This window comes from Hylobates moloch, unplaced genomic scaffold, assembly GCF_009828535.3.
Source record: "Hylobates moloch isolate HMO894 unplaced genomic scaffold, HMol_V3 SCAFFOLD_3, whole genome shotgun sequence".
Lineage (NCBI taxonomy): Eukaryota > Metazoa > Chordata > Mammalia > Primates > Hylobatidae > Hylobates > Hylobates moloch.
In genome coordinates this window covers 139,244,594-139,259,528 of record NW_026652278.1, presented here as the reverse complement: position 1 = coordinate 139,259,528, position 14,935 = coordinate 139,244,594, and the positions used below count along the sequence as shown (strand labels likewise).

Sequence of the window (14,935 nt, the reverse complement as noted above, 5' to 3'; positions counted from 1 at the left end):
GGTAAATAAGTTGAAGTATATGACTTAGTGATAAGAGCCAAAAGGGCCTGTCATCTGAGCCCCCAGATTAGGTACAGGCAAGGGAACAGCTGGATCAGGACAGGCCTTCCCAAGACTGGAGGCTGAGCACCTGCTCCCAAAGGGAGCTCTCCCACAAAAGGACGAAGCCAATGTGGAGGCAGGCAAGCCAGATTAATTCTTCTCAAATGTACTAATAAAAGCAGACTGAGTAAAGGGGATGGAGAGAGGCCTGTAGTGTAGCATCTTGGAGCTTCCTCCCCCTGGAAAAAAAGATCAAGGGTGGGCAGAGGTGTTCCCCACTGGACGCTCAATCTGAGGCCCCAGCACCGCCCCTCTGTGGGGACGGGAAGGAATCTGGGTACTGGGGCGGGAGCAAATGTCAATGTTCAGTGTGTTTTGATTTTCCATATTCAATCCCCCATATGTAAAAGGCTATGTTCCCAATGTGTGTTAAGTCAGTTTTTTAAAACATAAGATTTTGGGCATTCTGTTCGTAAGATGTAATTCAAGCACCTCCTTCTCTGCAAATCCTTCTTTAAAGATTCTCAAGCGTATTTATAGGTGTCTGCTGTGGTATGGGGGCTTCCAGAACCTGGTTCTTTTCATATCTCATATCTAACGCTCCCTGAGAACCTCAGTGTCTTGCTTGATAAAAGGGTACTACCCTGATGATCAGCCATGTGTATGGAGGGATAGAATGTTTTCCAGATATAGGTAGAGGAGTGGGGCACTGATGGGGAGTTGAAGGAGGTATATGGATCTGTAGATGTCATAGAACATGAAATTAGTGGAGCCAGAGAAAAACAGAAATGAGACTCCCTTCTAAGATTTAAAAGAAAAGTAATGGGGGAGATATGCCAGAAGTGCTGCCACTTCTGGCAGCATCAGTCAGGGTTGGCAGGCAGAGGAGATGGTGCATGCTGACTACTGTCTATAATTGAGGATGTCTGTAGCAATGGTGTTTGTGATTCAGGACCAACCTATATGTCTGTACTTGTGGAGAGAGATACAAGCAGGCAAAGGACCAATCTTCTGAGTTCTTTTATTTGTTAAAATAAACCATAAGCATATTGTCCTTCACATCCATAATAGGAACAATACATGCCAATAATAAAAACACCAAAACTAAAACGACTGGTAAACATAATCCAGTGTTATTAGGTCAGCGCCTCTGATCAAGCTTTGGTTCCTTTTTCTGAAATGGTCTTAAGTTTTGCTGAGCACATCTTTGAGCTCTGGCCTGCCCACCTCCCCTCCCTATGCCACACTGGCTCAACTCACATTGAATATGGAGCTTATAAGAGCTTGGACTTGAGAGTTTAAGCAGTGAAGGGCCCTAGAAGGCCTTTAAACAGATGATGTCATAATCAGATCTGTGATTCAGGGGGAAGACTGTGCAGGGTCTACGAAGATGGAGAAACTTCTGGGGAGGCCCAGGGCCTTAAGTGCCTGCCCTAGAGGCCACAGTTTCCTGTGGAGTACTCCCTATGCCACTGATGGGTACAGATGGAGGGAAACACCCCTTAGCTTCATTTCAAACAAAATGGTTCTCTTTCTTTTTTTAACCTATTGATGTCTGTGTAAGAGTTTTTTTTTATTTAATAACTTTTAAATTGAAGTTAGAATCATTTGATTTAGAAGTGGTGAATTAGTAGAGGCAGGTAGACTAGTTACAAGTCCATTAAAATTATACTGATAATATGCAGTAATACATGATAATAATAATAATGATAATCACAGAAATACAGCGATAACAGCTACCATTCATTTTATCCTTACTGCATAGCAGTGACTATTTTAAGTGGTTTATGTGGTATATTATTTTCATGATAACTCATGAAATAGGCACTTTTATAATTCTTGTTTAACAAGTCGGGAAACTGATATATGAAAAGGTTAAGTAACTTCTCTAAAGTCAGATAGTAACAGGGATTCAAACTCCGTAATTCAGAAGTTTAACCAAGAGATCCTGCAATGAAGAAAGTACTGATGGATATAGATGGGACACAAAAGACACTTAGAAGGGAGAATCATCAGTTCTTTGCCAGTGGTTGAATGTAGAGGATTGTAGGGAGAAGCAGTGTAAATCATGGATAACTTGTAGCTTCTAGTTCATGCAACTGCTTGTAGCTTTAAAATTGGGCATATAGCAGGCAGGAAGGGGGCTGTGTAGGGGGTGGGGATGTGACATTTGATTAGTGAACAGGGAGGGATTGAAGTGTCAGAGACATTCAGGTGGGAACATTCAGTGGACAGGTATATGCATGGTGCTGAAACCCAGAAGAGAGGAAGGGGCACTGGAGCCCGCAGGGCATTGGCAGCCTCTGGAAGTGGCTGGGCTACCAGACTGTGTGGACACTGTCTGTTCCTCCTCTGTACCCGTCCTGCCTGTGCTTCTGCCAGACCAGTTGCTTACTGAACACTTAACTATGTCTCAGCCTTCCTTGGGCTTATTCTTTGTGTGGAACACCTGTACGTCTGTCCTTTCCATGTTTCATTGTATGAACATTCCTCTAGAACATTCCTTAAGGCTTACCCCAGATGCTTTCCTTCTCCGTAAAGGCCGATTCATCCCCCAACTCCAATATGATCCCTTCCTTAAGTCAGAACATATCAAGAACACATGATATATCTTTTTTTAACTTTTAAGTTCAGAGGTACATGTACAGGTGTGTTACGTAGGGAGACTTATCTTAATCATTTTAATTTCCCCAGCCTACTCCTAACCCCTAGAATATAAGGTCTTGGAAGAAATGGACTATGTTTTACCTTTTTATATTCTGCCTTAAAAATCCTTGTGAATGGGATTAACTCATTGTCTGGGAATATATGTTAAATCCTAGAACCTCTTTTTCTTGTTTTCCGAGGGCCTTGCTCCTCAACCTGCCTGTCTGTAAATATCAGCTACCTCTGCCTTCTCTCGTCTGCAGGGGTGCAGTTTTCCTGAAGGCTCCTGGCAAAATGGAATTCAGTCTCCCAGGCTCACCTTTGCTTCTGCCCCTGAGTGTATGTGCCTACTTACTTTTAAGAATCTTGATATTAAGTAATATATTAAAAAAGAGATATCGAGAGAAATAATACAAGGAAGTTATAACTTTCCAGAATCTTATCCCATGCCTATAGTCTTGGGCCCTAGTCTAGAATTCTTAGCTGAGTTGCAGATAGGACAGTCCTGGCTTTTTATCCTGTGTTTACCCTAAAGATATAGTTCAACATGCTCATATCCTTGCCAGCTTTTAGAAAAAAGCTAAAGACTTAAAGATGGGTTCGGAGCTGAATGGCGTTTGTCTTGTTTCAACTGGACTCTTTTCATCTAGAGGCCTTCCTACTCAAAGGTGACATTCTGCTCCCACAGGACACTCTTTAGTCACTTAACTTTCATTACGAGTTGATTTTTGTTCTTTGGATTTTCTCATCCTACTTTTTTTTTTTTTTTTTTTTGAGATGGAGTCTCGCTCTGTCACCTAGGCTGGAGTACAGTGGTGCCATCTCGGCTCACTGCAAGCTCCGCCTCCTGGGTTCACGCCATTCTTCTGCCTCAGCCTCCCAAGTAGCTGGGACTACAGGCACCCGCCACCGTGCCTGGCTAATTTTTTTGTATTTTTAGTAGAGACAGGGTGTCACTGTGTTAGCCAGGATGGTCTCGATCTCCTGACCTCGTGATCCACCCACCTTGGCCTCCCAAAGCGCTGGGATTACAGGTGTGAGCTACCGCACCCGGCCCCATTTTTTTTTAAGTGCGTTAACAAAATGGTCATCACTACCACCTCTACCACCTTTTTAAAATTTTTTTAGTTTTTTCTTTTTTTTTTTTTTAGTTCTTTCTTCAGGCCAGGCTTTGTCATTCTTGCTTTATGTGTATATTATTCATTTGAAACCATTTAACAATATAGAAAGTAGGCATTACTCTTTGCATTTTATAGATCAAGATACCAATGCTAGAAACATTGAGCCACTTTGCTGAGGCTCTGATAGCTCCTTATGACTCAGGTAGGATTGAGACCCAGATGGACCCTGGTTGCAAAGCTGGTCCGCTTTTCATTGTGCTTTCTCCTCCCTGCCCTTCGTTTTTCTACTTTTCTGTTCTTATGTTATTGATGTTTAGAGACCTGTATGTCATATAATCTGTGTTTTCTCAGTTGGGACCAGGCCAAGTATAACATAAAGTTGCTTCTTGGTTTCAAAATAATTGAAAATTGTAAAAGACAGTTTTTATTGAATGCAGTAACTTTTAAAATAATGAGATTAACTTTTAAACACTTACTAAATTATTCTACAGTTAAAAGCAATACTATAGTTTAAAACATTTGAAAAACATGATACCTTTGATTTATTTATTTATTTATTTTAGAATTCTTTTTATTACTATTATTATTATACTTTAAGTTTTAGGGTACATGTGCACAATGTGCAGGTTTGTTACATATGTATACATGTGCCATGTTGGTGTGCTGCACCTGATTTATTTTTAAACTCAACTTTGTTATTGTTTTTTAAGTCCATAAAGCATTTTTGCTTTTATTTTCCCTTTAGTTTATCTGGTTTTCCTATAAGTCTTTCAATTTGTGTTACATGTGCACTAACTGACGTAAGCATCTTGGTACTTCATTCAAGTTTATCCTAACCTTGGAAGCTTTCTGTCTTCTAGAATGGCTGCCTTGTGCCCAAAAAGCTGCCCCAACCTCAAGCAGGAGGTACACTGAACTCGAGTACACAGATGGATGGATGACTAAAGTTTCTTGAGTCCTACTGGACAGATTTTGGTTGTGTGTTGTGTTGGTTTAATATGAATTAAGGAATGAGACACACATTATATATTTGTGTAGGTGTAATTTAAATTTTTAATGTTTACACAACTAAAAATATAAATGACAAAATTTTCTGAAAATGACATGTCTGCAACGGTCTCTTACAACTCTGCTATCCTATTTGTGGAAGATGAAATATTGTTTTGGGGAGAAAATCATCCTGGGTTGTTACAGTAACAAATTTTTGAAGGGTATTTATTTTTTTAAATCCTTCTAGAACAATCCTGGCATTTGAAAGTCTCTGTTTTTGAACACCCAAAGAAGAAAATCTTCCAATGTGTTCATAAGACAGTGGCCATTTTTTTCCGTTCTGTATGCCTACAATCTAAAAAGTCTTAGTTACATTTACTGAAAATTCACAGAAGTGAATCTTAGACTACAGCAGACCAACCCTTATGCAAATGATTCGTGACCTTGCAACATATTGGAGGTTCCCCATAAACACTTGTTGAACTAAAACAAATTTAAATTACGTTTAGTTATTTCTTTGGACTTTAAAGTTTATTCAGTTCAGTGTATATTAAAGATGAAATCTGTGGTTTTGTATTCAATTTCATACTATGCAAAAGGCACATAATGTCAGTTGTCAGTAGAAATGCTGGCTAGTAGAGTGTGCTTCGCTCAACATTCTGTTGCTTCTCATTTCCAGAGAGCATCTTCAATGTCTTATTAGACCAACAGTAAATTATATTGCAAATTAATCTAAATTATATCTAAATTAGTATTTAGAAAACCCTCTCCTGGCCTTGAGGCACAGCAATATTATCAGACTTCCTAAATTACTCTTCCAACTCTACCTTTTTGGAAAGTCATTTTATCAATTCTAGTATGAGTTTCTTCTGGTGAGTAGCAGCAATAATAATCTCACCTGTGTCATAGGGTTGTTCTGTGGGTTAACTAAGATAGAACTCTAATGTGGCATTAAAATTTTATTTTAAAAGTGGAAACCTCTCTAAGCTGCCGTACAACATCATGAAACGTTATATTCATCAGTTACCGTTTTTACCATGGATATTGATTGCCTTTGTGTAATTATCTACACCTACCCATATTCATTAAGAGCCTTCCATTTTTAGAAAAGGCATTAAATTATTATAATGGCAGGGTTTCATTTCTTCACTTTGATAGATTTCCCTATTCTGTTACTATTGTTTTATTGTTATTATTACTAAGATTTACTATAATGTTAGAGAATATACTTTAGATTACATTATTTTAATTACATTAAGTGATGCACGTTATTTTTATTGAGTATTTACTGTAATTTACTTAGTAATTCTTAAATCAAGGGAACATGATAGTACTACACTGAAGGGAGTGCTTTGGAGCCTGTTCACTACTTTGCAGTAAACAGTGGGCCCCCCTCTCTTCTTTTCAATAACCCGTGACTCTTCAGGCTTCACTCTTCAGTCTGTGCTCACCCACCATATGATCTCACCCAGTTTTGTGGCTTAAAATCACATCCATAAGCTGATTACATCTCTAGCCCAGCCCTCTTCCTAACCGCAGACCTGCCACCTCTACTTGGATGCCTATCAGGCTTCTCTGACTTGCCATGTCCAAGACTGAGCTGGGGTCATTCCTCATAAACCATTGGCTCCTTCTGTCTTCCCCTTTTTAATTAATGGCAGTTCCCTTTTTCTATTTGTTTAGCCCAAGAATCTTAAGGCCTCCTTAACTCCTCATTTCCTCTGGTCTGTCAGCAAACCTTGCAGCTCTACTTTTGGAATACATTTAGAATCTCACCACTGCCACTGCTACCACAATGACCCAGCCCACTTTCCTCTCTCCCCTAGGTTACAATAATTGCCTCCTACCCCTGGTCTCTCTACTTCTGTCCTTAGTCCACTGCAGTCAGTTTCAACACAGCAGCCAGTGTGATGCTGTGAAATATAAATCGTATCAAGTGACTCCTCTGCTCAAAGCCCTCTAGTCTAGTGGCTTCATCTCAGAGTAAAGGCCAAAGTCTTGAATATCATCTCTAAGGACCTATGTGATGTGGCTCACATTAGCTCTTTATCTCTGTCTTTTCTTACTCTCTACTCATTCTCTTCTGCTCATTCATCCTGGTGTCCCTGCTGTTCCTAGAACATGCCAAGTAATCAGCCCTCACCTTCCTCCCTACCACATTTGCTTTTCCTTCTTTCTGGTATATGTTCTCCCCTAGATGTCCACACTGTTAGATTGAAGGATCTATAGGCCTGATAGTTCTATAGACCTTTATTTAAAAATCACCTTCCATGTTCCCTTCATTTTTCTCCCTAGTGCTTATTATTATCTGACATCTTACACATTTTATCTAATTACCTTGTCTATTATGTCTCCCTCAAATCGAATGAAAGTTAAGAGCAGAGGCTTTTGTCTGTCTTGTTTATCACTGTATCCCTAGTGCCTCTAGTAGTGCCTAGTACCCAGTGGGTGTTTAGTAAATATTTTTGAATAAATACTAATAAAGCTAGGCTACAATTTCATATTTTGCCAATAGATGCCACTCTCTAAGCCTGTGCTGTGCCCACATCTGATTTTTTTTAGTTCCATATTGTTTTACAGAATGAAACAGTTTAACATTTCTAACTGTGTAATTTGAAAGTGAAATTACTGTGAAATCCCAGTGAAGTCACATGTATAAATGGTGGGCAGGCATAGCAGCTTAAACAGCTGCAATAGGGTTTTTGTTTAGATTGGTGCTGTTGTGATGTCTGCAGGAAATGTGCACTATTCCCTGAACCTGTGCAGCTATCAAAAAATTCGAACAATGGAGAAATATCGCTCTACTTATATGAGAACATGTTTGAAAATAAGTGTAATGTTATCATATGTAATCTAAAGTCTCAGCTGCATTAAGCTGACCATCTCCTCCTCTATATTATCTACAAATCATGTATTTTTACTTTTTTGAGGAAGAGATTTCAAGGCAGGAAAGAAGTAGTTTTATATTCTGAGTATACATATTAATGTTTTGTACTAGTATCCTCTATTTTAACAGTTATTTTTTATTATTTTAATCAGGGCAACACAACTATTTATGTGCTGGAAGAAATGATTGCATCATTGATAAGATTCGACGAAAGAATTGTCCTGCTTGCAGACTTCAGAAATGTCTTCAAGCTGGAATGAATTTAGGAGGTAAGTTTTGTATTTTTAGTTTAATAAAAATTGTTAATAGGTAATGCAACACCACTAAGATCTGTGTACTCTCAAAATTGAAAACGAAGCCAACAGGTAGAAAAGGTTTCTGAAAATCCAATGAGTTCTGTTTTCATGCTAAAACATTTTAGGAGAGAAATATTTATTAGCTGGAGTCAAAAAGAGGTATGTTTTATGGCTGTAGTTCTAGTGAATTTTTCAAGCCTGAGTTTGCTAAGTTTCAAGAACTAGGCACTTAACAAAAAACAAAACAAAAATGAGTGACTTTTATATAAACCCATAGCTAATAGTTTTTATTGCCACATCTGTTTAGAAATTAGACCTATATGTGATAACATTACCCACATAGGAGTATATACCTAACTTTAGAGGTAAATGTAATAAAGAAATATATATATGAAAAAAGCTTTGAAATGTTACAGAGGCTCATCAAAAGAGGGGGAGAGGGTAAAAAACTAGAACCAAATGCGAAAGTATACAATATCCATGGATAGGAAGACTCAGCATCCTCAAGATATAAATTTTCCCTAAGTTAATTTGTAAATATAGTATAATTCTAAGAAAAATACCAATTGATTATTCTAAGTTCCTAAAGAATAGCCAGGAATATTCTAGAAAAGACAAATAATGAGAGGAACTAGCTCTGCCAGATAGGAAAGCATATTATAGCTACAATAATTAAAATAGTCTGTGGTATTTGCTTATCAATCGTCAGACAGATTAACAGAAGGTCAAGAAATAGATCCAAATAATATAGGAATTTTGCACATAATAAAACTGGCTTTTAAGATCAGTGAAGGGATGGGAGATTATTCAATAGAAAATACTATGACAATTGGATAACCATCTGGAAAACAAGAAAGTTGAATACCAGCTCTTAACTATACACCAAAATAAATGCCGATGCTTCAAAGATTTAAACTTAGAAAAATAGCCACAGAAGTACTAAAAGAAAACATGAATTTTTCTTAATACTCTCCAAGTAGAGAAGACCTTTCCAAATCCCACTATCTGTGGGTTTCATATTGCAGATTCAACCAACCATGAATTGAAAACATTTGGTTTAAAAAATAAAAATACAAAAATACAAAATTTAAAATACAGTGTAACATATATATATATATATATATAAAACATAGCATTCACATTGTATTAGGTATCATAAGTCATCTGGAGATGATTTAACATATACAGGAGTTTGTGCATAGGTTATGTGCAATACTGGATTCAGGAGATCATGGTGGACAGGAGGCAGGACTAGATTGCAGCTCCAGAAAAAGCAGCATGCAGAGGCTTGCATTGTGAATTTTAGCTCCAGATCCACTGCAAGAACAAACCAGCAATCCCGAGAGGACCCACAGACCCTCTGAAGGAAGCAGACTGCTCCCGTAGGACCTGGGAGATGCCCCAGTTACTGTGAGTGCCCCAACTGCAGAAGTGGGGAAGGGAGACCCTCCTCTCCTGAACACACACCCCCACTGAAGAAGCTGAAGGTCTGTTTGTGGGAGAAGTTTCTGGCTTTACCTGGAGCTGAGTCAACTTAGAGAGCCCAGTGAAATACAGGGGTAGAAGAAGCAGCAGCAAGGTCCTGGGAGCTCTCTGGGTCCCCAAGCAGCCCATTCCTGCCTGACACCACAGGAATCCATCTGGAGGGTGGCCAGAGGAGCAAGGGGTAAAACTCCGCAGGGAGAAGGAATTCTCTAGCTGAACTTTGTAACAATTTGAACAGGGCGAGAAGCCTCCTTGCCAGAACTTGGGGGAGGGCCCAAATCAGGCCTGCAGCCTTCACCAGCAGGGGAAGAACTAAAGCCCTTTTCTGTGGCTGCTGGGAGACAGATAGCCTTGGGCAAGTTTTCAAGCCCCTCTTGCCCTCTCCCTGGAAACAGACTCTGGCTGTTGGGGCGGCTCGGTGGGAGTGAAACCAGCCCTTCAGTTTGCCTGGGAGCAGGGTGAGGCCTGTGACTGCCGGCTTTCCCCCACTTCCTTGAAAACTTGCATGACTCAGCAGAGGCAGCCATAATCCTCCTTGGTACACAACTCCAGTGAACTGGGAATCTCGCCCCCACCCCCCACAGCAGCCACAGCAAGACCCACCCAACGAGAGTCTGAGCTCAGACATGCCTAGCCATGCCCCACCTGATGGTCCTTCCCTATCCACCCTGGTAGCAGAAGACAAAGGGCATATACTCTTGGGAGTTCTTGGGCCCCACCCATCGCAGTTTCCTCAGCACACTACTACAACTGATGCTTTCTGGAAATCGCCACCTCCTGGCAGGAGGCCAACCAGCACAAAAATAGAGCGTTAAACCACCAAAGCTAAAAACCCTCACGGAGTCCATTGCACCCTTCACCACCTCCACTGGAATAAGTGCTGGTATCCACACCTGAGAGACCCATAAACAGTTCACATCACAGGACTCTGTGCAGACAACCCCCAGTGCCAACCTGGAGCCAGGTAGACTTGCTGGGTGGCTAGAAGAGAGACAACAATCACTGCAGTTTGGCTCACAGGAAACCACATCCCTAGGAAAGGGGGGAGAGTGGTACATCAAGGGAACACCCTGTGGGACAAAAGAATCTGAACAGCAGCTTTCAGCCCTAGACCTTCCCTCTGACAGAGCCTGCACAAATGAGAAGAAACCAGAAAACCAACCCTGGTAATATGACAAAACAAGGCTCTTCAACACCCCAGAAAATCACACAAGTGCACCAGCAATGGATCCAAACCAAGAAGAAATCCCTGATTTATCTCAAAAAGAATTCAAGAGGTTAGTTATTAAGCTAATCAGGGAGGGACCAGAGAAAGGCAAAGCCCAATCCAAGGAAATACAGAAAATGATAAAAGAAGTGAAAGGAGAAATATTCGTGGAAATAGATAGCTTAAAGAAAAAAACAGTCAAAAATTCTGGAAACTTTGGACACACTTTTAGAAATGTGAAATGCTCTGGAAAGTCTAAGCAATAGAATTGAACAAGTAGAAGAAAGAAATTCAGAGCTCAAAGACAAGGTCTTTGAATTAACCCAATCCAACAAAGACAAAGAAAAAATAATAAGAAAATATGAACAAAACCTCCAAGAAGTCTGGGATTAAGTTAAATAACCAAACGTAAGAATAATTGGTGTACTTGAGGAAGAAGAGAATTCTAAAAGCCTGGAAAGCATATTTGGGGGAATAATCGCGGAAAACCTCACCAGTCTTGCAGGAGACTTCAACATCCAAATATAAGAAGCACAAAGAACACCCAGGAAATTCATCCCAGAAAGATCATTGCCTAGGCACATTGTCATCAGGTTATCCAAAGTTAAGACAAAGGAAAGAATCTTAAGAGCTATGAGACAGAAGCACCAGGTAACCTATAAAGGAAAACCTATCAGATTAACAGCAGATTTCTCAGCAGAAACCCTAAAAGCTAGAAGGGATTAGGGACCTATCTTCAGCCTCCTCAAACAAAACAGTTATCAGCCAAAAATTTTGTATCCAGTGAAACTAAGTATCACATATGAAGGAAAGATAACAGCCATTTTCAGACAAACAAATGCTGAATTTGCCACCACCAAGCTACCACTAAAAGAACTGCTAAAAGGAGCTCTAAATCTTGAAACAAATTCTGGAAATACATCAAAACAGAACCTCTTTAAAGCATAAATCACACAGATCTATAAAGCAAAAAAAAAAAAGTTAAAAATCAAAAACAAAACCAAAGTACACAGGCAACAAAGAGCATGATGAATGCAATGGTACTTCACATTTCAATAATAACATTGAATGTAAGTGGCCTAAATGCTCCACTTAAAAGATGTAGAACCGCAGAATGGATAAGAACTCACCAACCAACTATCTGCTGCCTTCAGGAGACTCACCTAACACATAAGGACTCATATAAACTTAAAGTAAAGGGGTATAAAAGGCATTTCATGCAAATGACACCAAAAGCAAAGAGGCATTGCTATTCTTATATCAGACAAAACAAACTTTAAAGCAACAGTGGTTAAAATCCTAAACATATATGCAAGTAACAGTGGAGCTCCCAGATTTATAAAACAATTACTAATAGACCTAAGAAATGAGATAAACAGCAACACAATAATAGTGGGGGATGTCAATACTTCACTGACAACACTAGACAGGTCATCAAGACAGAAAGTCAACAAAGAAACAATGGATTTAAACTATACCTTGGAACAAATGGACTTAACAGATGTATACAGAACATTTCATCCAGCAACTGCAGAACACACATTCTATTCAACAGCACATGGAACTTTCTCCAAGATCGACCATATCATAGGCCATAAAACAAGCCTCAATAAATTTAAGAAAACTGAAATTATGTCAAGCACTCTCTCAGACCACAGTGGAATAAAATTGGACATCAACTCCAAAAGGAACCTTCAAAACCATACAAATACATGGAAATTGACCTGCTCCTGAATGAGCATTGGGTCAAAAACAAAATCAAGATGGAAATTTAAAAATTCTTCAAACTGAATGACAGTAATGACACAACATATCAAAACCTCTGAGATACAGCAAAGGCAATGCTAAGATGAAAGTGCATAGAATGCCTACATCAAAAAGTCTGAAAGAACACAATCTAAGGTCACAACTCAAAGAACTAGAGAAACAAGAACAAACCAAACCCAAACCCAGCAGAAGAAAGGCAATAACCAAGATCAGAGCAGAACTAAATGAAATTGAAACAAACAAACAATACAAAAGATAAATGAAACAAAATCTGGTTTTTTGAAAAGATAAATAAAATTCATAGACCATTAGCAACATTAACCAAGAAAAGAAGAGAGAAAATCCAAATAACCTCACTAAAAAACAAAATAGGAGATATTAAAACTGACACCACTGAAATACAAAAGATCATTCAAGGCTACTGTAAACACCTTTACACACATAAACTAGAAAGCCTAGAAGAGATGGATAAAGTCCTGGAAAAATACAATCCTCCTAGCTTAAATCTGGAAGAATTAGATACCTTGAGCAGACCAATAACAAGCAGATTAAAATGGTAACTAAAAAGACTGAAATGGTAACTAAAAAATTGTCAACAAAAAAAAGTCCAGGACCAGATGGATTCACAGCAGAATTCTATCAGACATTCAAAGAATTGGTACCAATCCTTTTGACACTATTCCACAAGAGAGAGAAAGAAGGAACCCTCCCTAATTCATCACCCTAATACCAGAACCAGGAAAGAACATAACCAAAAAAAGAAAACTACAGACTGATATCCCCAATGAACATAGATGCTAAAATTCTTAACAAAATACTAGCTAACTGAATCCAACAACGTATCGAAAAGATAATCCACCATGATCAAGTGGGTTTCATACCAGGCATGCAGGGATGGTTTAACATATGCAAGTCAATAAATGTGATACACTACATAAACAGAATTAAAAACAAAAAATCACATGATCATCTCAATAGATGCAAAAAAATGCATTAGACAAAATCCAGCATCCGTTTATGATTAAAACTCTTGGCCGGGCATACTGGCTCATGCCTGTAATGCCAATATTTTGGGAGACTGAGGTGGGAGGATCACCTGAGATTAGGAGCTCAAGAGCAGCCTGGCCAACATGGCAAAAACCCGTCTCTACTAAAAATACAAAAATTAGCCAGGGGTGGTGGCACGCACCTGTAGTCTCAGCTACTTGGAGAGTCTGAGTCAGGGGAATCACTTGAACCCAGGAGGTGGAGGCTGCAATGAGCCAAGATCGCGCCACTGCACTCCAGCCTGGGCAGCAGAGTGAGATTCCATCTCAAAAAAAAAAAAGAAAACCTCTCAGCAAAATCGGCATACACCTTAGTGTAATAAAAGCCTTCTGTGAGAAACCCACAGCCAACATGATACTGAATCGGGAAAAGTTGAAAGCATTCCCTCTGAGAACTGGAGCAAGACAAGGATGCCCACTGTCACCACTCCTCTTCAACATAGTACTGGAAGTCCTAGCCAGAGCAATCAGACAAGAGAAAGAAATAAACAGTATCCAAATTAGTAAAGAGGAAATCAGACTGTCACTGTTTGCTGATGATATGATCGTTTACCTTGAAAACCCTAAGGACCCCCCTAGAAAGCTCCTAGAACTGATCAAAGAATTCAGCAAAGTCTCCAGATACAAGAATAATGTACACAAATCAGTAACTCTTCTATACAGCAACAGCAACCAAGCAGAGAATGAAATCAAGAACTTATCCCCTTTTACAATACCTGCAAAAAAAATAAAATAAAATGTGTAGGAATATACCTAAGAAAGGAGTCTAAAGACCTCTACAAGGAAAACTACAAAACACTTCTGAGAGTGTTTTGAAAGAAATCATAGACAACACAAACAAATGGAAACACATCCCATGCTCATGGATGGGTAGAATCAATATTGTGAAAATGACCATACTGCCAAAAGCAATCTACAAATTCAACGCAATCCCCATCAGAATACCACCATCATTCTTCACAGAATTAGAAAAAAACAATTCTGAAATTCATGTGGAACTAACAAAGAGCCTACATAGTCAAAGCAAGACTAAGCAAAAAGAACCAACCTGGAGGCATCCCATTACCTGATTTCAAACTATACTGTAAGGCTCTAGTTACCAAAACAGCGTAGTACCAGTATAAAAATAGGTACATAGACCAATGGAGCATAGTAGAGAACCCAGAAATAAACCCCGATACTTAGAGCCAACTGATCTTTGACAAATAAACAAAAACATAAGGTAGGGAAAGGACATTTCATCAAATGGTGCTGGGATAATTGCCTGGCCACAGGTAGGAGAATGAAACTGGATCCTCATCCCTCACCTTATACAAAAATCAACTCAAAATGGATTAAGGACTTAAACCTAATACCTGAAACTATAAAAATTCTAGAGGATAACATTGGAAAAAACCCTTCTAGACATTGGCTTAGGCAAGGATTTCATGACCAAGAACCCAAAAGCA

The 14,935-nt window shown here is 39.2% G+C and overlaps 1 protein-coding gene across 4 annotated transcripts in view; it reads left to right on the top strand.

The window, feature by feature from the left end:
• The window catches only part of NR3C2 (nuclear receptor subfamily 3 group C member 2), a 363,758-nt gene that overhangs the window by 241,038 nt on the left and 107,785 nt on the right, over window positions 1-14,935 (top strand). For all 4 annotated transcript variants that reach the window (XM_032148091.2, XM_032148076.2, XM_032148085.2 and 1 more), the window contains one exon: window positions 7,839-7,955. In XM_032148091.2, coding sequence (XP_032003982.1) covers window positions 7,839-7,955 — 117 coding nt within the window. The remainder of the gene's footprint in view (window positions 1-7,838; window positions 7,956-14,935) is intronic.